This window comes from Triturus cristatus, chromosome 8 (genome assembly GCF_964204655.1).
Source record: "Triturus cristatus chromosome 8, aTriCri1.1, whole genome shotgun sequence".
Lineage (NCBI taxonomy): Eukaryota > Metazoa > Chordata > Amphibia > Caudata > Salamandridae > Triturus > Triturus cristatus.
The window spans coordinates 1,451,592,251-1,451,618,604 of record NC_140591.1 but is presented as its reverse complement, the minus strand read 5'-3'; the positions used below and the strand labels follow the sequence as shown (position 1 = coordinate 1,451,618,604).

Here is a 26,354-nt window from a genome sequence, read left to right as displayed (position 1 = left end):
TTCAGTTGCTATTACCCAACACGGTACACCAACTAAAGAGAAAAAGGGAGTACGCGGGCAGAATGAATCTACCCTGAATTGTAGGACCATGTAGGAGGACAGCACCAAAGTGAGCTTCACTTGGCAATAAAATCAGGAGCGGCCCGTGGAGGGAGTTCGGTGGGGCAGTGAGGCGGGGCAGGAGAGGGGCAGGGTGGGGAATTGTAAACCGGAATATGGATGAACGAAATTCGTTATATTTATTTAAATGTGTACTTACCTGTGTTCATCCATATTCCGGTGTTTACAGTTCCCCACCCTGCCCCTCCCCACCGAACTCCCTCCACGGGCCGCTCCTGAATAAAATGACTTGAAAAAAATATTTTTACCACAGGATTCACAAACCTATGCTAGACTCACAAACCTTGGACCTCCTCCCAGCTCCTACTGGGCCTCAGGATGTAAATAAATTCAGTAAATAAAGATTGGGAAAGTTTAGTGCATTACTGTTGGGCTTGGCCAGAGGTCATACACAGGGGTTGGCAGCACACGCTGGATGGGAGCATGGCCTACCCACAGTCCAAGCCGTGCAGTCAACCTGCCAATATTCACAGTCAAAGGGCTCATGGGAATGGCTGGCTGCAGAGGCATGGGCCCAGAGAAGGTAGGGGGCATGGCCTAACCAGAGCCCAGGCCCTGTACCCAACCCAGCTTCGCACAGCCACAGCGGAGGTTGGTCACCCACGGAGCGTTGGGTGCATGGAACTCTTGGGTGTGGTATATGGTACATGATCCAAAAAGAAAAATCACTGAAAATACCAAAAGTTGAAGTGACGTGATGGTCATCTTTGGTTCTAACAACTCAACAAATGTTTTGTTTTAAACTCAGACAATCCCCTACAAACCAAAGTTAAAGTGCAGTTACGGTTATGAATTAAAACCGAAAAACCACTGATATTTGCAAAGTATGATTAGGAGCATAATCCATAAATCATAAAACAGCAATGCAAAACACTTTTTTGCTACTTTTTCCTCAGAGTTGGCCAAGTCAAAGGGCTCTGATAAACAGCATTTGTGTATGCAACACTTACAAAAAGCATTTGTGAAAGTCTGTGTCTGCATGAATGAAGTTGGATTTCTGAAGCTTGCAAACACCCCTTGTCTCAGCTCAGCAGAAGCACAAGGTACAGTGGAAGGAAGGCCACAGACGTAGAGAATGAAGAGCCATGTATGTTTACTAATGATTAGGAGAGAAGAGATCTTCCCAATATCTGATGGCTGGGAGCTCCAGGTTTTAGCACCCAGGTAGGAGTAGCAGCGCCCCCCCCCCCGCCCCTAGCGTAGCACGTTTAATCCTGGTAACTGAGAGAAGAATCTGAGAAGCAGCGTGCAGATTCCAGGATGTCCCCTGCATAGGCCAAAAGCTTGGTTTGCAAACCGACCTATTATTATGACCGTCAGACCACAAATTTCCCCACTGGTCACGTATTTTGCAACCACTATTTCGTACATTTGGCCTGAAGTTTTGCAAAATGATCAATTTTAAGACATAAAATCCATACTGAACAACAAAAGAGCTCATGCCTGGCCTGCTGGATTAATTTCCTCAACTGGTAATGCGTTGTTCTAAAGGTTAATGGGGATAAATTATATTTCACCTGTAGTGCTGGTCATCTTTGTTCCATCCTCGATTTAAAGTCTGTTGCAGATGTGTGAAGTGACTTCCCTTCTCCAGGTTCCAATCTGAAACCTACTGGGCTCACATAATGAGGTGAGCTGAGAGACAAGGACACACCAGGAAACTGTGTGGTTTATGACCTAGTCTTTCCTCACTGAACACTATCCTCTCTAAAATAAAGAAGGAAGTTGGATTTATGCAAAATAAAATCGGAGAATAAAAGGGCAAATCTAATGTCGGCCTTACATAAGAGAAACTTGGCCACACTTTCCCAGTGGCGCTTTCCCTGAAGCGATTTAAAACCAGTCATTAACAGAAAATCCAAAAAATAAATAAAAACTCATTACGGGAATATTTTCTACTTTTTGGTGATGGGAGAAGTAAAGATATTTCACATGCCCCCCCAAAGAATTATGCCCCACCATCAGAGGCGTAACTTTCATTGGTTGAGTAGGTGCAGTGGCACCGGGCCCGGAGGCCTGAGGTGTCCACTGAACTCTGATTATTGCTGTAATTTATAATTCAAACAGCAGCTCAGGGACCCTCGTCTTTCCTTGAACTAGGGCCCATAACACACTGGCTATTCTACTGCCCACCATATCTGCATTAATTTCCTCTGTCGGGGAAAAAGTCCATTGATAGTTCAGGAAATGAACATTTATCACAAAATCTACCTCTCTCCCGCTTGCAGGTGCACTAAATGTGCGCTCACACGTATGCGTTGTTATATATTTCCCTTTTCCATTTCTTGCTTTGAAAGCACATTTGATTTAACGTAATAAAAATTTACATAAAAACGCGTTTTCATACCCTGCTTTACACTAGAGATTTTTTTTATAAATAACCACTCAATTTTGCTCAAAAAAGGGGAAGTGAGAAGGGATGGTCGTCTAGGAAAACACTATTTGAGCAAGTGGCAAAGTAGGGGTCAGAACCAAGGTGTGCTTAATTTAAAACCAAGAGTTACAGGCCCAGCGTAGACCACCACGTAAAATACAGAAGAAATGGGAAGTCCAGTATTAACAATACCATGCCATTTCTGACACAATCTAAAGATGTCCAGAGATTTAAACCGACAAAAACACAATTTTTTCTGGTCATAACCATATATCTGGTGGCCACACGGAACGCACCCTATACATGGGTCTGTGATTTAACCCCAGGTTTTAATCCCAGGAGGTAAACTGAATGCTGCTGAGTTGGGTAACAATAAGTATCTGCTATATAGCAGTTAGAAGCCCCTTGAATCCAAAGTGCAGGTTATGCCACCTCTGGCATCCAAAAGCATCTGGAGACACCAGACACATGCCTGGAAAGAAACAATAGGCAGTAGTACTGGTTCACTTTGTAGTAATTACCCAAAAAGTTTGTAATGACAGGGAACCGTGGGGCTGATTTAGAGTTTGGCTGATGGGGTACTCCATCACAACGGCGACTGAATATACTCTCCACCAAATTCAAGGTTTGGCGCTTACATATTCTTCCAACATCCCATTGTAATACGGGCTATCTAAAGTTTGGCCATTCGACTGCCAACCTGATTGAGAGTGGTCGACCGAATTGCGAGTTTTTACTCACCTTTACTGCTGTGAAAAATGTGGCGGTAAGAGAGTAAAAACATTTAAAGGACCCGCACACCATTGGAGAAAATTCCAATGAGCGTTTGTTTTAAAAACAAAATTAAAAATCCCTCCTGGCTTCCCCGCGGAGTTCGGCAATTGCTGTGAGCCTTCGCCTTATCCAGTTCAAATATCCCCACCAGGTCTATTTAGCGAGGGTCAGGCTATGGAGGGCAGGATCGGTGGCCTCCCTGGTGTGTCTCCGATGCCAACACAAGGAGGGTACCCTGCTTCACACTGTCTGGCACTGCACCGCATTAGCGCGCTTTTGGCGGGGGGGTTCTGTCGTGCCTTTCCGAGGTTCTGGGATGGGACCTCCCCAGCTGCCCGAAGCTGGTCCTGTTGCAGGTTCTGGATGATGTGGGAGGTAACATATATAAACGTCATCTTATGTTGCTAAGGTTCACCTTAGCCAAAAGAGATATCGCCACAGCTTGGAAGGCCCCGAGGGCACCCTCGGTATCAGTATGGAAAAATGGCATGGATTTCTGTATGGGACTAGAGATCCCCATTTTTGTGGCCAGGGGATGCCCGCTTAAACATTATAAAATCTGGCGGCGCTGGGCAGAGTACCGTGGCCTAGAACTAGAACCAGTTCCGGCAGCCAGATCTACAGACTTGGCGTCCCTCCAACTATAGTCGATATGTATTATCGCCCTTGGGATATTGGTGTACTATGTCTGGATTGATATGACTGTTCTTGTATGGTGTTGCTCTGGAGTAGGAGTAAGTGCGACGGGGGGTGGGCTAGGGGGGCTTGTTTTCTTTTAATCTGTGTTATTATTTCTAATGTATTGCTCTTCAATTGTCCTGTCCTATTATTACAATTGTCAAAGGTATCTTATTATGCAATTTGTATGCATGAGTTGTTGAGTTACAGCTCTGCAATATATTTGTTATTAGACAAATAAAATCTGTTCTTAAAAACTAAAAATCCCGCTTTAGGATTTTATTTTTGAAGGAACAAAAACGTGTTAAAAGTTTGACTGGCGGCTGCTATTAATGCCTTTCCCTGTACTCTGATGTCTAAATCGGGCCCACATGTCCAGTAACCCAATTATCACTATATCGTCAATGTAAGTGGGGGTGGAGTTAGGATAATAAATCCACACTTCCCTGTATATACTTACCTTGACAAGAGAGCAGTGGTAGCGACTGGGGAGTCCATATTTGCGCAGGTCGCTATTTTAGTAGTCGATAGCGCCTCTGTACAAAAACTATAAAATATGAGGCACAATTACAGCGTCTCGTGTGGTGCATTCTGGTCGATGCCTGCACAATCTCAGGATTACAACAGTACTTTGGGGCCGTCTTTACTGTTACTGACACTGGAAATGTCTGCACACCCACCTTCAAATGGTGCAATGTAGCACCTAGACATGCTAAAGTACATATCAAAACTACCTTAAAGAGGCACCAGTCATGATTCATGTTCTAATTTACTTGGTTGCATAGAAAACAGACAAGTGTCCTTATGTATTAAGTGCATTTTCCCAAAGACACAGAAAGGGTAGAATCATTTTATATACCGATCCAGGCCCAATGTTTGAAGTCATTTTGTGGATACGGGCTGCATCCATAGTGAGTGAATATATTTCACACTTGAACTGTGATCAGTGAGGCCTGCATTACTTCAAGTCTTTCATTCATTTCCTGCAGCCTTGAGGCTTAATACTAGTTGTATGCAATACACTCTAGTGAAAGGATGGTAACACAGTGTCCTAGATGCTGTGAAAGATCTGCCCTTTCTTCTAGTTTCCTTTGCTACTCAGTGTTCATCGAAGGCAGGTAAGGTAGGGAAGTAGGACTTAATGGTGCTGTGATGATGCCCAAAACCCATTAGAGGAACGCCCAAAAGTGACTTTCATCACAAACCACAAATAAGGGAGTAACTGGTTGGCCAAGGGTACCAGTCGATGAGTCAAGTCACAGGAGTGTTTGATGCAATGAGCCTCCAAGCTCTGGTGCATAAACCTGGTGGCGCTAGACATCTTTCAGGAAATCAACATTGACTCTGGTCCCACAACATGCAGGGTATCAACCTTTGATGGGAAATGGATGAGTACATGGCGGCTGCCACCCAATGCCCGTCACAAAGATAAAGGGCCAATGTCGAATGCTCAATTGTGCTGAAGGGTTTCCAGCAGGGGGTGCCCTGAGGGCTGGGCACCTGCTGGACTGATTGACTCCCAAGGGTGAATGATGACACTTTTATAAGGCACTACTACGCAAGCACCTATTTGCACTGGAGTTGTAACAACCTCCAAGCAAAACGAGAAAGGCACTGGGAGCCACTAGTTTAGGATGAGGGTTTTAACATGGCGCTCGTCTCTTGCTTGCAATACAACCCTCAATAGCTCCTGCGCTCAATGTGCATCCCTCCACCTGCCAGTAGGGGCGCTGCCCATGTGTTCAATGTGATCTCCCATCACCGCCCTCAACATTCAACAATCTTCGATCCCAAACTAGTGCAATTTTTCTCCTACTCAAAATGTCCAACCCTCTCTCTTGTCCTACCCTCCTCCCTGCCCATCACTCTGTGTTTGCAATCTCTACTCACAAATCTTTTTGATTCTACTCACTGATATGTGCATCCTTACTCACATCATCAATTAGTCCTGTGTGCCACCCTTAACAAGCAGAAACTGGTCTGTCCCTCCAAAGGTCCAATTTTAACCCTGAACAGAAAATCAAGAGTGTTCATTCGCCCTTCGTGCTTTATATCTCCCCATGCAATCCCCCCTCTGGCCACCTCCACATGTCAAATACTGACTCAAACCCAACAAGCTTCCTCCTCGAGGTCTCTTTCCTTGTGTGCCATTATCCAGATAAGGAAATAATACTGCTTGCTAAAAGAGAAGACAAATGCATACACATTCTTACACTTGCTGCATAATGGATGTCCATAAAAGGTGTATGCATGGAATAGATGTTCCCTATTCAACTTAGAGGCCTTTCTCTGTACATTTGTTTGAAAAAATGTCTGCGTCTTCCTATAATTTTATTTAGCGGTATTGCCTGTACCTCCAGCTGTAAATGTACCTCCCTGTAGTAAGTGTGTAAGTAACCTTTATTGTATGTGGTAATTAAAACCATTACGATACATATTTTAAATAATCAGTCGATATGCTAAGACGTTAGTAAAACAGATAATTAAATGCATAATAATACATATTTAAAAGTAGTGGGTCCTGTGACAGCCGTCTCAATCTAGTTCATTTTGGCATGCCTCTACCTTCATTCCAGGAGGACAGAAGGGGACATGTCTACGCAGGCTCTTTGCAGTTTGTCTTCTGCTAGGGTTAGAAATGTTTTCCCAGCCGGTTCCTCGTACATCCTAGGCTGAAATATATTTATGTGGAGTGTTTTGCAGGGCTGGACTGGCCGTAGCAGGCACCAGGCATTTTCCTGGTGGTCCACCAGTGTGGGGGCTGGTGTTGGGCCTCTGGGGCCGTTTTTGTTACCGGGCCCGGAAATATCGGCCCCCTGTAACAAAATCGGCTGAAAATGGCCCTAGCAAAAAGCTCAGCCGCACCAACCCTCCCCCACCCAGGGGGGGTGGGCCGAGCAGTTGGCCAGGGCCGGTTTCGATTCCCAGTCCGGCCCTGGTGTTTTGTGACCGTTGATTGTCATCCCCAGCGTGGCTTCTTCTTGTAAAGGCAGCTTTGTCTTCTATTAAAGAGATGCTCCTAGTGGCTCTTTGCACTGGTTGTTTCAAATACTGCGTACGTGGTTAGAGTGTCCCAGAGTTGGGAGGGATCTGTAGTTGTCAGACTATATTTAAAAAGCTTCTGGCCAGGGATGTCGTTCGGTGCTGTAGTTCTTTCCAAAGTAGGTCATTAAAAGTGATTCGGGGGGGATTCCTGATTTTGTGCCAACAGTTTATATAAGCACCCTGCCTTACTAGGTGTTTGGTGAGCCCTAATTCCAGTCTAATCTGAGCCGCAGAGGCGTACATCGGTAAAAGAGAAAAACAAGCATTTACAATGCAATGGTCTCGGCATTGGTAAAGTTAGAGCTATTGGCATTGCTCATGACATTATTTTTGTTTATGTTTTTGTTTTTAAAACATTTAAAGAAACGGCATTGTCATGAGCAATGTTAATAGCTCTAACTTTAACAATGCTGAGACCGTTGCATTGTAAATGCTTGTTTTTCCCCACTTCGACCACTGCAGGCATCACAGAGCAGCGGGCGCTGCCCAGGTTTAACCTAAAACCAGCCACAACTAAAAGAGTAATCCTGAGGCCGAAAGTAGAGTTTTAGCATTAGAAAGGCTTTTGACACATTGCTGTGCACGTGCAAACTTGTCTTGGTGTGGACAATTCCCAGGTACCGATCTACCAACTCGAATATTCGGAGGAAGTGCTTCAAGGCTATCGAGTGGGCGCTACGCAAGAAGTATATCCAGTCACTTGTAAAAATGTCCATACACTTTCTTAGCTTACAGCGTGGCAACAACAGACAGTTGCTTAGCAGTAGGACACCCATCAGGCATACATACCGACATTTTAGAGGAGGAAAGCGGGACAAACATAATCGGGAGAATGTATTTTTCCCAATAGTCTTCTAATCACCCGCGGCACAGATTCACAGACATGACGTCACGGAGTAAGTCAGTGAGGTACAGTGATGAAATGAGGCTGGGTTACGAGATGGTGTCACTCATAATTGTAGAATGTAACTCAAAATCACACTGAAATTATGAAAATGTCATACATAAGCGATCTAAAACCTTTGCTTTTATGGCACTGGTTGGCTATCCAAATCAGTAAGCGATCTAAAACCTTTGCTTTTATGGCACTGGTTGGCTATCCAAATCAGTAAAGGGACGGACATATAGCCTCAAAGCGCAGCAGCACTGAGTAACATTATTTACACACTGCTCCCTGTATGGGCGGGGTTATGGAGCTGCTATCCAATCGGACAGAGCTCCGAAGATAGCCAATGATCAGAAAATACACATAGCCTATGGATTCCCCTTATTGGTGAACATCGTCAAACAGTACGGCCATCTTGAAACTTCAAGATGGTGTCCTCCTCATTATAAAATCATAGGGAAAACATACGCAACCTTTCTCAAGCACACTTATTTACACAATTTGATTCTTTTATACTTAGCCTTCTAACTTACTATGTTGCTCTAAAGAAACTAATGTAAAATATTATTTTTTAAATTTGAAAGTGCATTTTATTTCTGATCCTAAAAACATGTTGCTACTAATGAAGTTTAAAATTGCTATTCTAGTTGGCCGCTTTCAAGCTCCTAATTCGCAATTTCTCTATTATTGCAGTTTACAATATAATATTTTCACACTGCCCCGTAACCTTTGTGAGTCAGTGCTGAGATTGGCGGAGCCTGGTAGATTCCCTAGGTTGGAAGTGATCGTTGTTGACATCGGAACCATCGCAACCGATACCCGGGAGCTGGCAGCTCGTGCCGCAGAGGGGACGGGGAAGATCAATGAATGGCAGCCAGGGACTGACAGATGCTACGGGAGATGGAGTGCTATGAATAGTCGCCAGCAACAGTAATCGCTTACATGGTGCCTCTTTCAGGTCAGACCTCTTGTGCCCAATATAAGTTTTATTGAGTACAGTTGTCCAGCGTATTTGTGTGGTTTTAGACAAAACTCGTTCTTTTAAAAGAAAATGTTATTTTCCTAACAAGAGCCTCTGTTAGGATGTCACCGCAACGAGCTGTGAGCCTCTGTTAGGATGTCACCGCAACGAGCTGTGCACTTTAAACATCTGTAAAAGGAAACCAGGGTCGTCTGCTACGTAAACGTTGGTGTGTTGAGCTGTAGGCAGCGGCATTTTCGGATTCGGGGGCGTGTTTTGCTGTTGTCTCCTCCCTGAGACTTCTCGCAAAAAACACGCCCCCCGATCCAAAAAGGACGGGGCCTAATAGGAATGACTGACCTCTTCTCCAGTGGCTGGCCAGCATTTACGAGGCCAGCCAATGGAGAACAGGGGAGAAGAGGGGCGGGTTCAAGCCCCTCTTCTCCAAGTCATTAAATCTCCGACTTCCGGTTCTGCCTTTCGGCAGACCGGTAGTCCTCGACCTAAAAAGGCATACACCTTCTTACACTTGCTGCATAGTGGATGTCCATAAAAGGTGTATGCAGGGTATAGAGGTTCTCTATTCAACTTAGAGGCCTTTATTTGTACATTTGATTGAAAAAACTGGTTGTGTCTTCCTGTAATTTTATTTAGTGTTATTGCCTGTACCTCCAGGCAATAACAGCTGTAAGTTTCACTCCCTGTAGGTATGAGCCCAAGCTGCAGGTAATTACCAGCTGATATTGAACTACAGTTGAGGTTACAAGATTAATAGTACCCACCACACCCAAAATAGGAAGCACTGCAGAGTCATGAGTAGCCTCCCACACTAATGCTTGGGCGAAACGAATGGCTCCATCCTCCTGCATCCCTCCCTCAGTCCCTTCTCTATCAGTTGTCGGTCCACAGATGGCTGTTCAGCTCCTCCCATTCCAATTGTACAAGAGAAGCTCAATCAGGCAAAGTTTGTTTATATTTTCTTTGGCTGATTGTGCTTTTCTAAAAATACCAAAACTGAGGCATAGAATAAACTCCTCCCTCCTTCATTAGCAAATTTGTTCATCAAATGTTAAAAAAGATCCACTGATTCTTTATCAAAATATATATATTTTATTGAATTCACAACCAAGTATACATAAATGTAATAGGAACTGCATGCATCATCTCATTGTAACTAAGAGCCTTATTATGATGGCGGTCAGTCGGACCGCCGACCGTTATCGCGGCAGTCAGAAGACTGTCCGACTACTGCATTACCATGCGACCGCCGGGCTGGCGGTTGCGAAGTGCTCCTTTACAATGCAGCTTATGCTGCGGCCCAGTAAAACGGCGCAGCACAAGCTGCAGTGTAAAGGAGCCCTTCCTGCACCTCCAAGCCCCATTGGGTGCATGGCACACAGTGCATGGAGGTACATGGGGGCACTAGATGTGCCTCCTGGGCCACTGTGACCCACAACAGAAGGAGGCCCTGTTTGGGTCCCCCAGAATCTGTTTCCGATGGGCTTTTCATGGCAGTCATTCCGACATGAAAAGTCTGTCCGAAAAGGATATCCTAATCCAGACGGCGGTGCCTGCCTTGGCATCGCCTCCATTCATGATTGCGATTCCGACTGCCGCCCCCGATGGGATCATTGATCCTGTAGGAGGCGGCGGCGCCGGTCTTCCCCCAATCGTTTAGGGTGTGACCACTTCAAGTGTAATCTGGCAGTCGGACCGAAGGACTGTCGGTCAGTTGGACCGCCACCAACGGCCTGTTGGTGGTCCTAAGTGTCACAAACCCAACAACAAGGTTGCTAGCTTGGCGGAGGTTCTCTGCAGACCTTTATGGCCTGATTCACAAATTGCATTTTGTAGTATATAACATTGTACTACATACAATCTACAAAATGCTGTAATCAAACCTACGGCCCGGAGCCCTTCACCTTCACCTATCCTATCTTTTCTTCAAGAGAGCTCTATCGATGTGGCAGAGGTCACAACACATGTAGGTATACATTTTGTTGTAAATATGGGAGAACAAGAAGGAGTGGCTGGGAATGGGGAATACTTACTACTAAATGGACGGGAGGCAGGAAAATGTAAGGAGTTTAGAGAGTGACATAGTATTGCAAACACTGGAACAAAAGAGCAAGATCACTGCCATTCACAAACTACCAAAGAACTAAAGGTGTCAAAATAGATACCAGCCTTGGTATAAGTCAAGCATCACACATGGACAACCACTGGTATTGCAACACACTCCCAGGCAAAACAAGGGGGCAGAGAATAAAATAACACTCCATAGGAATGAATGTTAAATTAGTTAAATTGTTTTGACATTTAAAATATTATATATATATTACCTAGTGGCGGTCGCCACTAGGTAGTTATAGTTAGGTCTGTTTTTCCATAGATGGAGCATTTTTTGGTTTGCTTGCTAATACCTTTTGCCCCGTTTGACGAATCTTCACAAAACTTTCCCAAAAAAGTTGATCCACCTCTTTCCTGGAAAGTTTTGGTACAGCTCACCTCCCCTTATTTTTAGAAACGTTTCAAAATGGCCCTCCGGGATTGGGTCCCCATGGTCTAACAAGGCTTAGGGAGGGGGACAGCGTGGCCCCCTTCTCCTTTATTTTATTAAGTGGCTTCAGAGAATGGAGTCCTCGGGCTGCGTGCCCCCTCCCCCACACAATTATGCCAGCCTCTGGATGATGGGGTTCTGAGGCGGAATTAGGTCGGGAGAGTGGGGGCACGTGCAAATTCACAGAAAAAACTAAAGGTTAAAGTAAGTTGTAGTTAGGGGTGATAAAAATATCTTTTTTTTTTACTTAGAAATTCACAGAATAAAACAGAGGTCACAGTAACGTTATAGTTAGGTGAATATGTCAGTGACAACATTAACCTTTTGAACTAAAAAAAACACAGAAATTCACCAGTTATAGTTAGCAGAGCTAAGTATAACTTACTCCCCCGCCATGCACTGCTTATGACCTCACATTTGACATCACTCACAGCATGTTCTATGACATCATTTAGGACATCACTGATGACATCATCCAAACTTTTTATACACATTGCTCTGTTAACGGGTACACTATTAGAGCTATAAAAGTAAATGGGAAATAGCTCGGAATAATATATACTGTCTTTACCTATGGGGATTGTATGTATGGTAGCAGTAAAGGAAGCTTGTGTTATTTTCAACATTGACCTATACCATGCACTTCATGGGTAGCCAAATTCATGTTGCCTATGAACCAGCGATGAAAGGGTAACCTATCCTGAACACTGTGTTCAGTCTGTATACAACTGCTGAGGGGAAACCAACTTCCTCAGGATACTCAAGCTCTGTTATATAACTAATGACCTACTACGGGCACTCTTTACCTGTCTCAAACCCCTGAAATTACTGAACCTACACTCAGAAATGAAGTGGACATTAAGTAGACAAGTGGGCCCTGCTTACTCTATGGTGAGCATTTACTCTGTACCACATTGTTTGCAGACAGTGAAACTTTCATGAGAAATACACCACAGAGTATTAAAAAGAATATTCCAAGCACAGTGCACACTCTATGCAGAACTTGTCCAAAGAAAACTCTTCACTTGACCAAGGTCCGAAGGTGCTAAAGATCATACTACCTGCAGCCTTCATACTGAGGTGCAAACTTCACAGAAACCCATCTTCTGAAGCAAAACAAGCACGAGCACATAGCTTAATACTTGGTGCACACAGTCTTCTTCTTATGTAGAAATGGTCATGCTGACACAATTCTGACTAATACCTAACAGGTGCTTACCATTCTTAGAGCCAGATGTACGACGGTTTTTGCATGCGAAAAGCAATAGGGGTATGTACCATTCCAAAATAGCAAGTCACAATTTATTTGCGACTCGCTATTTTGGAATTGCGAGTCGCTATTAGGACGGGGCGATCCCTTCCTAATAGTGAGCGCAACCCCATGCACAAATGTTTTGCGACCGCAATTGCGGTCGCAAAACACTTGCAAATTACTACCCTCTTCAAGAGGGTGGTAATGGGGTCGCAAAAGGGAAGGGGTGCCGAGGGGACCCTTTCCCCTTTGCAAATGCAGGGGAAAATATTTTTGCAGGCAGTGGTCCCAGGGACCACTGCATGGCCTTAAAAAATTGAAACAAAAACGTTTCATTTTTAAATTTTTTTAATGCATCCCTTTTTCCTTTAAGGAAAACGGGCTGCATTTTGTTTTGTAAAAAGCAGTCCCAGACATGGTGGTCTGCTGAGCCCTGCGGGCCACCATCCCTGGGAGGGCTGGCATTTCGAATGGGCTCGCAAATTGCGAGAGACTCATTAATATTAATGAGCCTTGCAATTTTCAACTCCATTGGGAATCGCAAAACAGTGTAATAACACTGTTGTACATGCATAATAAGGCCTCGAAAGTTGCGAGTCGCAAAAGACTTGCAATTTGCGAGGCGCTATTTTGCGCATCCTACATCTGGCCCCTAGTTTAGCAAAGCACAGAGTATGGAAGCGGTTATAAAACAGTGTCTTTCTGAGATTATTCCTTAGTCACGTACCAGTGTTGGTGCCACTCAGGGGAATATGAAACACCCCGCTACCACGGATGTGAACCCATAGAAGTACCAAAGGACTCCTATGCTTAGTTTAAACAACACAAATTTACCTCGGCACTCTTCAAGTTTATCTAACACTATCGTTGTATAGTGTAGCCAGGTTGTTTCCATCAAAGACAACGTAGAGGCTATATGAACAGGACCTCCGGGAAATTATAAATAAGAACACCTGTAACTGCTTGTTATTATACTTGGACTGTGTTGCTAAATATGAGGTCACCACAAATAGAAATGGAATATTGTCAGTAAATTAAAAAATGTTTTTAAAAATGTTTTTTTTACTTGAATTGACTTGTTGGATTACTTACCTGTGAGCTACTACATGGGCATTTATATATAGACTGGCTACACTATACAACGGTAGTGTTAGATAAACTTGATTTGTGTTGTTTAAATCTGGCCCTTAGTATGTTGTCTGTAGAATCTTTGCCCTGTTGAAACTTTTTCTATAGAACCTAAAACCTTTTGTGGAACATAATGGACACAAGTTGCCAGCTGTCACCTGCACACAGGGTTAGTCTTAGTCGTCACTATGTAAACTATAAAACAAACTAGCACACTCATTGGATGATGTCAGTGATGTCCTCAATGATGTCATCAGTTATATTATAAATGATGCCATAGAACATGTCGTGAGTGATGTAATATGTGAGGTCATAAAAAGGACATCCTGGGGCACAAGTTATAGTTAGCGCTGTTAACTACAGCCGGTAAATTTCTGTGTTTTTTTTGTTCAAAACTTAATGTTACTGACAAATTCACCTAACTATAAAGTTACTTTAACCTTTGGTTTTTTCAATATATATATTTAAAATGTGAAATAATTTGTGCACTCTTCAGGTTGACAAAGGCTACAAGCACAGCCAAAACGCGTTCCTGTTGATTGTAAAACAAAATGCTGCCAGTCAAATACATTTGGTATCCTCTACTGAACGAGAGTGTGGGCTTCTTTTGGATTTGGAGAGAAGGTTTTGGATGTTAAAAGGGGTGTGCGTGGCATTCGCTTCTTACCTGCACAACCGGCGGTCTGGCAGCCAGACACAAAGCCACACGATGTATATATGATCAAGGGCCTTTGGGCTCGAAACGCGTAATGGCTGTGCTTTGGAGCAGACAATAAAATAAGATTCTAAGCACCAAATTGTGGTCCGAGCTCCTGTCTGCAGCGGCGAAAGCGAGTGCGAGAAAAGGAGTTGAAGTTTTTTATATATATATATATCTATATCTATATATATATATATATATATATATTTCTTTTTTTAACACACACACACATATATATATAATAATCTATAATTATATACACATATAATTATAGATTATTTTAATTGTTGTAAAACTTAATAATAAACCTAGATGTTTAAACTTTTACTAAAATTTGTTTAAATTAGTTCAACACATTACTTAAAACAATGTACTACATAGTAAACAAAAATAAAATTATTTTGTCAAATGTAATCTTAAATTAGATTACTATATTCAAATTAATTAACACAAATAATGTAATGGGCTTTTGTGAGGCAACATTTAATTTTATTAGTTCTAGGTTGATAATAAATATTTTAGCTTAATTTACAATTCTATTATACTTGCATATTTTTAAAGAATAATAAATATTAATAATTTTTCTTTTACATTCCTATGGGGGAAATCTTTGCCACTGTGGTAGAGATCTCCACCTACGTGTGTCAAGTTACTAGAAGTAACTTTACATTTGGAAATCCTGCTGTAGGAGGGTCCACCCACTTCTTTGTAGGGGGTGGAGACATACAAGTCTACACCTCGCTGTAAATCAACACTCAGAAATGGTGAAAAGTAAAAAAAAAGTGTGGAGTTACACCTGGGTGTAGTAGTATATGCATAAGTAAATATACATGAGGTATATTTATCCTTGTGAATTGGGCCCTCAGAGACCACAAATTAACAATCCATTACTCGTTAATCACACAAGTTTACAAACAACATGAATTACTACAGCTAAGAATCTATGACCCCCATGAGCCACAATTCTCCACCATCAACTACACATCAAGCAATTACTGTGGCATATTTTAACAGAATTATAGTTGAACAGTTACAGTACTGTGTATCTACCTGCTTATCAGAGGTGATTGATACTATACAATGAATAAATCTGCTCATGAGAGGAGTTGATACTTTAGTATGTATCTGCTTGCTTATGGGAGGCGGCTGATACTTTCCAATGGATCAATGTTCTTGTGGATGAGGTTGATATTTCACAACGTGCCAATACAATAAAAGGTTATTTTTGGAGCAGAGCTTCACCAACTTGGCATCTGGGTGCTAAATAAACGAGAATACTCATAGGTTACAATACCAAACCTTCTTACTTTGCACTTTTATAGAACACAAACTCGCCCCCGGCGTGTTAGAGTGCTTTACATGAGAACCTGATCTTACACATTTTTGAGCATGGGGAGATTAAGTAATATGCAGAGAATCACAGAATACTGAGCTGATGATAGATTTGAACCAAATTCCAAGGACAGTAGCACTCGCCGTTAGACCACATAGGTCTTTAGTGCTTTCTTGAATCCCTACTGGGAGCTTAAAATTGAGCAGAGAGAAAAGGACTCCCTCCAGTTCTTGATTTCCTTGCTCAGAGTAAAACAAATAGGAACTATGAAGCCGAGGATTACAGAGGCTGAAGCAAGAGACCAAAGGAGATTTTTCAGTCTTCTAGTAGACTCTATGCATAAAACATAGGGTTTAAAATAAAATCCCCTGCTTAATGGATAGCTAGCGAAAGGACATGCGTACTTGTGAAACGTTAACTTTTCTCTAGTCCATTAATGAGGCGTATAAAATGTTTTGAATCCTGTGATGAGGCGACAAAAAGGATTCCAGAAGACCAAAAGGCAGCAAATTACAGTAGTCAACTCTGGCCATTATGCAGGCAGAAGCCTCTAGAGAGTGGTATTGAGTAGGTAAAAAAGAAAGTAACTTTTTTTATATTTTCCGGTGGAAAAAACAAGATCAAGTCATCTGTTTTTCCATATATAGAGAGAAAAGGAGTTGAGAGTTCCCATGGACTTGACCTTGAATGACAGCTAGGGAAGTTTTCTGAAACAGCCATGCCAGAGCAAGTTTTGCAATCTTTCAGTTTTATTAACCATCTCTAAAATTTTGGTTTTATTACCGTTAGATTGGAAGGATTTAGAGGACACCCAAATGTGTACTGCTGAAATTCAGCTTGTTGAATTCTCCACAGTGGCGAACCCTTACTGGCCCAAATGGACGTCAGCTGGATATCACCCAACAACCAAAAGATCTTATCAGCTGTAGCAGAATCTCATATTGATATTAAACAACTAGGTGAGTGGGTAGATGCCAGAGGCATTCTACATACTTCTTGAAGAATCGACTGGAATGGTGGAAAGGCTACTATTTCAGTGCAATCAATCAAAAAAACAAAAAACATAACAAAAAAATCTTTTATCAAATGCTGTAAATAGATTTTGCAGCAACAAGACCGCTGAGCCTCCTAGGTCAACAGTTTTACAAAGAGTTCTCTAGTGATAGTACATTAGTCTAAGATGGTATTTCAGTTAGGATGATTTATCAGTGAAAAGTTCGTTTTTATACATTTTTTTTGTTTTTCAGAGTTTTATATAGCGCAAACTTGACCCGAAGGTATTAGGTATCAGAGCGCTTTAAATGAGCACCAGATAAGTTATACAAGGACACATTCATATATGATTTGAGGTTGTCCTCATATGCTAATACGTCATTAGGATCATATGACAACCTCCGCTTTTTTTCTGCTTGCGCCAAAGCTAGCTGACTTTCCCTCAGATATTTCGTAAACCACTAATTTTGGGGTTTATGCAATTTTACATTCTTCCCTTCACTGTAATAAATGAATTCAACAAATTTGAATGATTACTGTGGGAACACTTTAATGTGTTAGTAACTGCGTCAAACTCTGGGGATAAGTTAAACGCTATCAAGGCTTTCAATGAACCATCTCAAATTAATTTTCTTTCAGGCCTGAAGCAGAACTAAATGAGTCCTCTGATCCGGCCGTTTAGCTTTCTTAAATTCCCTGGCAAAATGTATTGGAAATTGATCTGTCTATGAAAGTGGAAGAACATCACATGATTTCAGCATCTCTCCCACAGTCCAAATATGGTCTTCCTAAGTCCAAATATGGTCTAACATTGTGCCCCATCCTGTGGGTTGGGAAGCCCACTAGCTCTACTAAGATATATGCTGCTAGGCCAGGCCTGAATCATTCAGCTAAGTGATCATGTTTCTCATCTATATGTACATTGAAATCCCCCAAAATGATAATCTTCTTATAAAGCCCATTACATCGACATGGCAAAACTCAGAGTGCTCCATCCTCCAGAGCCACAGACCATACTCCAAAAAATAATGCATCATGGAACAACTTCAGACTTCCTGACGATGTCGAGCTTCGAAAAATCATAATATCATTAAAACCCTCTAATCATTTCCTTGATCCTTTGCATGCCAAATTATTCAAAGAGCTTAGATCTGCCATTGTCCCACTCTGGCCCTTGATTATCCATGAATCGTTCTTACAGGGTAGGATTCCTGACTGCCTAAAGATAGGACAAGTCACACCCATTCCAAAAAAGCCTAATGTAGACCTATCAGATCCCAACAATTCCCGTCCAATCTCCAATATCATGCCTCTAGCTAAACTTCTTGAGAAATGCATACACATACAACTGTGCAATCACGTCAAAAAGTGTCAGTTGCTTGACCAATACCAATCTGGTTTTAGAACCACATTGTTGATGACGCCTAGAGACTACTTGACCAGAACGATCCTTTCCTACTTTATCCTTCTTGATCTATCATCTGCGTTTGACACGGCCACACACGAAACCCTGATTGATCTTCTGGAAAAAAGGATGGGGATAGCGGGTCTGGTCTTAAATTGCTTTGCCTCGTTCCTACAGAACAGAACGCAAAGAACCAAAGTGAACCATTACCTTGCTAACAGTACGCCGGTCTCAATTGGAGTGCCTCAAGGTTCCACACTCACCTACACTCTTCAGCTTGTTCATGGAACCCCTCACAGAAATCCTGAAATGTTCAAACATAAAATACCACATGTACGCTGATGACATGCAAACTTTATATGAAAATGGCATCTCTGGAAGACATCAACACTCTGAACTGTGTTCTTCTGAAAACTCACAATCACCTTATGCTGAATACTCTCAAGACCGAATTCCTCCCGATTGCCCCGCCCACCCACTCCACACCCATTCAAGGTTGGCTCAAACAACTTACAGTTCTCAACTGCGAGCCACATGTTGTTGATTCCACAAGATCTTTAGGCATAATGCTGGACAAATACCTGAATATGCAAGATCACATCAGTGCAACAACTAGGGGAGCCAACCACCATCTCAACACACTTAAGAAAATCAAGCCGTGCTTGCCTCCTGTGGACCTACACCTTGCAGTCCAGTCCCTAGTTATCTCCAGAGTGTAATATGGAATTGGGACCTTGGCTGGTTTGCCCAAAGCTAGACTGGCCCCCCTTCAGGGCCACTCTGTACTCTGCTGCCAGACTCATCACGGGCTCACGAAAACATGGTCACATCACACTTGACCTAATTCAGCTTAACTGGCTATCACTGCTTAACTGGCTGATGAGGTTCAAGAGTGCCTGCCTGACACACAAAGCTCTTCGTTATATGATCCCCACATACCTGGCAAAAAAGCTCAACCTTTTTGGTAGGCATCGGACTCTGAGACGCTCCAGCACCCTCTTGCTGAAACCTCACATTAAAAAAGAAAAGAACCTACAACTGCGCCTTCTGGGGTCTGGCCCAAAGAATTTGGAATGCTCTTCCGCCCGATATCCGTTCTAACCCTTCGACCTCCTCATTCAAAAAACAAGTCAACGGGTTTCTCCTGAATAACCAGCTGTAACAATAGTCCTGATGACAACATAACTAACTTTAATATCTTACTGACAACAGGATTATCTCATTCTTTGAGGCATTTTCTGTATGCAACTCATGTTCACGCTACTTTTTCCACATGTTTGGTTTGCTCTTTCTGTAACTGGGTTGGTTAACTACAAAAGTTTATTATTTTTGCTTTTTAGTGACCAATCGTATCCTCTTTCTGCTGTACAGTGCTCAGATACCCTTACGGGTCATGTTCGCGCTATATAAAATCTTTCAAATAAATAAATAGAGGAGAAATATTTGGCAAATGTGTTCAGTCAATTCAGATATGGTCTCTATATCATGACTGGGGGCATTTTACTAACCTCACTGGCGAGACAGCACAACCACACACCATGGCATCAAAGTTATTCTTCCTTATAGCATTCAACAGTGAAACTTGCCAATGCTCGTAATAAAATATAGCGATTCGCCCTTCAACTAGTTGGCTCGATCGAGATCAAGGGTTTTACATCCCTCGTGGAATGGCATTTGCTACATCAGGTGCTGGGTAGTTCCTTAACCAGTTTTCTGTTAAAAACATAAAATCCTGATCACTTTGTAAAACTATATTAAGTTGTTGTTTTGTACCACAGGCCTGGGAGGGGCTTTCTTGGTGTGATGCTCAACAACAGGGAGGGGTACTTATTTCCTCCACACTAAACTCCATGCCCGCCGAGCTTCAAGGCCTCTAAATATCCCGGGGATGGTAGACCTCCTTGGAGATAAATTTAATAGGATCTAATGAGAGTAGGAGATGTTACCACCTTTCCAAGGAGGGCTGGTGGTAGATGAGGCAGAACACTCCTTTATGTAAGATATCTTTATGTATCACAATCTTTAATTCTTCTTTTCCAACTGAGGTACACAAGTAAGGCACAAGACACCGACACATTTCACACTGTTGCATTCCCATTAAAAACGATTTGTATTTAAGGGCAGAGGCCTGTCCTTAATGGTATGATTGTTGATGTTCTTCCTTTGGATAGCTGCTAACAAAAGACAAGTCTGTTCCAACTAAATAAATGCTTATTGCTTTTTGTTAAAACCATTATAATTTCATATACAGTCATTGAAATCGTATAAAAGCGTCAACTTCCAGCGGTAGCGTAACTGTCTTACAGAAACTAGAATAAAAGAGTGATCAATCTCACCTATGAATATAGTTATACTGCACATTCGTTTTCAACACAAAATGCTTAAATTTTAATTTTTATTATTATAACAAAAACTATTTAACATCAAACTAGAAAGGTTCTGCTGGTTATGCACTCTAAATGGATAAAATATGCTGCCCGTTCTCCTGATTTAGAAAAGGTTATAATTCACCTTATTTCACTGAAACACAATAGATAGGGTTCAAATTCCAATTAGAAAGGATTACTGCATTTTCATCAAATGAAATAGGAAGGACTTACAATGTTATGGTCTATAAATATTACCCACTCCTTTCCTAAGGCTGGTTTAGAGGCCAGTATGGAATCTTTCAATTCATTTCAGTTCATCAATTGATCTAAACTCCTGAAGGCATCGTCACAGCTGCATGGCTTTACATTCTCCTGTTTAGGGTGAGGGTAAAGAATATTGGCTGGCAAGGTTGGATGCCTGCCTGCCAAGATGCAGTATTTTCAAACATCTGATTTTATATAATGCAAACAGCTCACCAGAAAAAGCAGAATTGGAAAGACTTTATCCAGAAAGAATCTCAAATGACGTGAGGAATGCAGGGGAGGCACAGAATGGACTCCATGCAGAGAGCGTGGAATGTGCAGTATGTCCTGTGTCCTGTCACATGATTCCACCACACAATACAAGAATAGTAATTGAATTAAAAACAGTTTACAAATCAATGCAAAACATTTGTTTTAAACAACTTCAACTAGTACAAGCTAGTCGGCGTGTTTATTCAAGTCAAAGACTGAGAAAATATATACTGAAAATTGAACACAAGGAGTAGGAAACAAATGTTTGCAAATAATGAAAGTTTTGAGAGCAGTACTGTCCTTTGAAATCTGAAGTCTATGCAAGCTTAAACCGGATATGATATTCAGACCAGGAGCTCACATCCCTATGACTGAGTCCACTCTATTCCCACTCATCATGCACTTACTCTCCTTCCACCCCCTGTTTTATTGACATGTAGAAAGATTCCAACAAGGGCACTTATGCTTGTAGGTACTAATTCTGATGACTATGGACCGGATTTCGATCTTGGCAGACGGGTTACTAGGTCACAACGGTGAAGAATATCCCATCCACTGAAATTTAAATCCCATTATAACCTATGGGATTTATATGTCGGCGTACGGGGTATCCTTCACCATTGTGACGGAGCAACCTGTCCGCCAAGATCGAAAACAGGCCCCAAAACTGCTAACCCATCCTGCATTACATATACTCGTGATCTCATGTCCTCTTCTGGCTATCACTGCCTACCTCAACTACCCAGTGCCGTGCTTTCATTAGTTAATCATGCTGTGGCGGAGAACGGGAGATCCTTAAAATGTGCATTAGTCGCCAGTTTAATGCTCCAGAAATAAGGATATTGCATCACAGCTTCCATACCTTCTTATTAATGAGTATGTATCAATCAAGCAGCCAATAGGAGTGTTAGATAAGATTTTTGCAACAAAACATCATTTTCTTCTTGACGCACTTAACCCAAACATATTGACACTAATCACGCTGCTGTCCTATAGAAGACACATTTCAAACATGGATTTTCTTTCTTTGTTCCTAGCCCTTCTGAAACAAACACTTGACAACAGTACAGCTGCATTGCTTAATTTGAGCCGGTGGTTACACGGGGATGTACCGGCATACTTGCTCGGGGACCTGGACATTGACTTGGAGTAAGAGAGAAAAAGGCAGACAATGGAGAACGAAGGAGAAAGATTGAAAAGCGGTGACAAAGGGAGAGCGTGAGGATGAAAATGAGGCAAGAGTAAGAGCTAGGAGGACTAGGGCAGTAGAAGAAAGTGGCACGAGGTGGCATGAAGACAAGAAAACCCTGGAATCCGCAGCCCTGGCATTGGGCAGCATGGGAGATGGACTCCGAAGAAAAACTTTGGGCCCCTTTAATTTAATTGTTCATTCATTTTACTAATTAAGTACATGCAGTTGTGCTGAATACTTGCAGTTCAGGAACCCTTCTATTTCTTGCATACAAATTGACAGCAACTTGCATGCCATGTTTCGTTGCCTTTTAACCCTTTCACTCCCAATGCGGTTTACACTCTTTGAGATATTGGAGTGTAACTGATGCATCATACGTCAGTTGTAGATTTAGGTTCTTAATAATTAGGTGTATTAAACTCAACAGTGAAATGCATCTGTGCGGCTGACATCAGAAGACAAACTATGAATCAACCCTAAAAATAGCTCTGCAAAACTTTGCGCCTGTTGCAAACACGCTGTACGCTAGAGAGGCTTTCCGAGTGTCTCCAGGTACTTCGTAGTGAACTCCAGTGGAGTTCAGATGTTTTTATATATACATCTTCATAGCAGAACAGAGGGAATTCTGCATATTATTAATCCATTCTGAGCAATGAATTTTGAGACCTATTACTGAGGGACTGATTCATAACGCCTGTAGAAAGGTGTGACTTACTCATGACTTACTTCTCAGTTTCAAAGACTGTCAGGCATACTCTTGGACAAAAGCAGTGTGTACAAAGGCCTGGTGTATCAAAGGGTTTACCCATTTTGTGTCCTCAAAGGTAAATGTCAAGAAACTCACACTTTGTTTGACTGAGTATGCCCTACATGCTAATTTGCTGCAACAACTGACTATGCAAGAGGAAGCGTACTGTCAAGCCTCGGCGGTGGTGGCTCACGGCCACTGCCTGATGTGCTACCCTCACAGAAAGAAGACACACTGCTCTTCGAGCTAGGGAGCAGGTTGTTGCTGCTGCCCCAAATTCTGCAAGTGTATGGTGTCTGTTTGGTTCCTCCTCTTAGGGTGGGTTTGTGGCCTACTGTGACCTCGAGAGAATGTCACTTCTTGCAGAATGTCACTCCTGGGTGAACAATGGCAGGGAAAGTGGGAGGGTTCTCTTGGTTATTTTGCAGCTGCAGCTTGTAGAGTTCTACAATGGAACTCTAAATCCATTCCAGATTTTTCTTTTCTAACAAACCATTCTATCTCGATGTCTTGCTATATTTTCTAGGTTATGAAACCAATCCAAGATGTCAGCCACATTTTCTGTTTGAAACTTTCAGTTCTATAGCCCTATTTAAGAATGCCTCTAGAACACCGTTCTGCGTCGAAATGCAGTAGTAGTCGTTTTTCAACTGGTTCATCGCTCCCAGCTTTCTGTTTTATTCTGATCTCATTTTTAGGTCGAGCATCGAGACCTCCTGTATATACTATACTTATTATATACTTGTATGTATATGAACTTTGTGGGCTCTGGAGATCAGGACTTGTCTGCTTCCACTTAGGGACTTCTTTTTCAGTTCAACTACCTCTATTTAACTGTCTTGATAGAAAACGACCAGCAGAGTTCAGTAAAATACCAGAACTGCTTTCTGCTGAGGATCTTAATTTTTTTTATTTTTCTGGCAACTGCCTCTATTTAACTTTCTTGATAGAAAACGACCAGCAGAGGTCAGTAAAATACCAGAATCACTTTAGCACTCTCTAGATTCCAGTCCATAGAAATTGTCTTCCACGAACACCCGTAGTCAATAATATTTTTTTCAAATCTTGTATTTTCAGTGATATGACCACCGAAGGCCCTGATTTTATATTAAAAACAGAGCTTTGGACTATACCATTTCCAGCTGAAAGGCAATATTTCTCTCCATGTGTTCCCATACCTGGCGTGTCACGCCGTTTGGTGCTTACTTTCCATCAATGTTGAAGAACAGTAGATGTTTCAACACCCAGGCTAATGTGCTACATAGCTAAATACATATAACGTCCCAAAGGCGTGACTGATTGCATTACAAATGCTTGTTTGCTTGGATTTCGCTTTGGATTCTTCTGTATGCTACTCCAGAGGTCTAGATTGTCAGCCATGTCTCAGGACTGTGCTGATGGTGCTTCTAGGGCAAGATTTAAATATCTTAAATGGAGGGAAAGCCTTTAAGTTATAGAGGCTGGGAGCACTTTCTCCAGCTTGGGAGACTCCATAGATAAACAAGTGAATGTTTCTTCTTGACCACAACGCCTCCCCATACATGCTGCAGGTAAGCAGAAAGAAGCAAGGATGCCTGCCTTAAAGGTTCGGATAGGTTTTTCAGGACTTCTGCCAAAGGCGAAAGACATTTTCAGCAAAAATATATGGATAAGCTGAAGCCAGCAGAATACCCAGCCTTTGCCACCAACACCAACTACTGTCCATCAGTAACATACCTTTTTTACCAAAAACCAGTGAGAAGGCAGCAGCAGAACAGCAAATAAATCACATTCGGGAATGCGAGCTGCTGGTTGACTGGCAGTCGGACTTCTGATCTAGAAGAAAAATGGGATCAGCCTTATTGGATGGCTAACACAACCCCTGCTTGTGGCAGACAAGGATGCGGTGACATTACTTCCCCTACTACACATGCCTACAGAAATCAACACAATTTGTTATTCAACCTTACTTGCCTAATTAGAGTGTCGGGAGTGATGGGCCATAGAGAACAATGGCAAAGTTCAGAAAAAGGCAGGAAAGCAATGCTGAATTATTCTGAAACATATTTGTTGATTTATTTGCCAATGGAGCCAAAATGTGCTTAGTGTCAAGTGGTTTTTCAAGGGTACATATATCTCAACTGTAATCCAATTGATCGAAGCAATAATGTGAATAGCGATGAATACCAAAAAAACGGAAATGATGGTGGGACAGAAATAAACATAAAAGATCATATTTGTATCACAATATCAAACATGCACTGACAAGGCAAATGGGTCACGCCTGTGAAAGCTATTTCCTTTGGCAATGATTTTTAGCTATGCTGCGCACGCAGCATGGCTAAAAATACTTTTTATTAAAGTAATACAATGCAGCTAGCGTTAAAATACAAACAAAAGTGGTTGGAGGACAAGGCAACCGGGGGCAAGAGAAAAGAACGCAGGTGGGGGAGAGGACATGCAAGAGACAATGAAGATACACAAGGGTGGGTGGGTGTTTGGGGCTGGAGAAGCAAGCTGACAAAGGACAGCAGGCAGGCGGGGCTGGGAAGCACACAGACAACAGAGGGAGGCTGGGAGAGGTCGGAGAAACAAACAATGGAGGCGAGAGGGCCTGGTGAGCAAACGGACATCTAAGGTGGGAGGGCGGACAACTCTGGGGTGCAAACAGTCAAGGGGGCAATGGGCAATCAAGAAAAAGTGGGCGAGGAGGGGACAGGAATGACATCTGGGGAGGGCAAGGAAGAGGAACACGGAGGGAGGGAGAAGTACACAAGGGAGATAGCTGGAATACACCCACCATCATATAGAGCACTTCAACAACAAAAAAAGTAGAGCCCTAAAAAATAGCAGTGGCAGGACACAGGTAATGCATCCACACTCCAATAAAGTCAAGAAGAGGAAGGAAAGCTTTCGGAAGCTGACGAATGAGAAGCAAGCAGATGAGTGACAATGAAGCCAACCAGTAGTAAGCAGTGGGCGGGCTGTAAGACCACTGTAAGATAACAACATGTGCTGCAACAGACAGAGCATATACTGTCTTAGGCGAGACCTAAAAAGCACCATATAGCATCATAAAGGAACATTTAAAACAGGTTTTTTAATGAAATATCTTTTTAGAAATTCATGCGAGCGTTTGCATGGGCAAACAAAACACGGAACTGTTGCTTGAGGAGAATCATTAATTATACTCGGTTATGGCATCTTGTCGAAAAGCTGCATTGTCTGCATTAAAAGCAACATTATATGCTGTCAATCCACACATAACAGTTATTGAAAACACAATGGCATGGCCCACCAGTCCTGGCAAAAAAGAGTATTCTTTTTTGAGTGGCTGCGCA

At 42.3% G+C, this 26,354-nt stretch overlaps 1 protein-coding gene across 2 annotated transcripts in view; it reads right to left on the bottom strand.

Moving 5' to 3' along the window:
• The window catches only part of GAB2 (GRB2 associated binding protein 2), a 480,907-nt gene that overhangs the window by 283,198 nt on the left and 171,355 nt on the right, over positions 1-26,354 (bottom strand). Inside the window, exon 2 of one of the 2 annotated variants that reach the window (XM_085623240.1) lies at positions 24,751-24,849. The exons of the other annotated variant lie outside the window; for it this stretch is intronic. Within the exon in view, the coding sequence (XP_085479366.1) occupies positions 24,751-24,849 (99 nt within the window). The remainder of the gene's footprint in view (positions 1-24,750; positions 24,850-26,354) is intronic. 2 annotated transcript variants of the gene reach the window in all.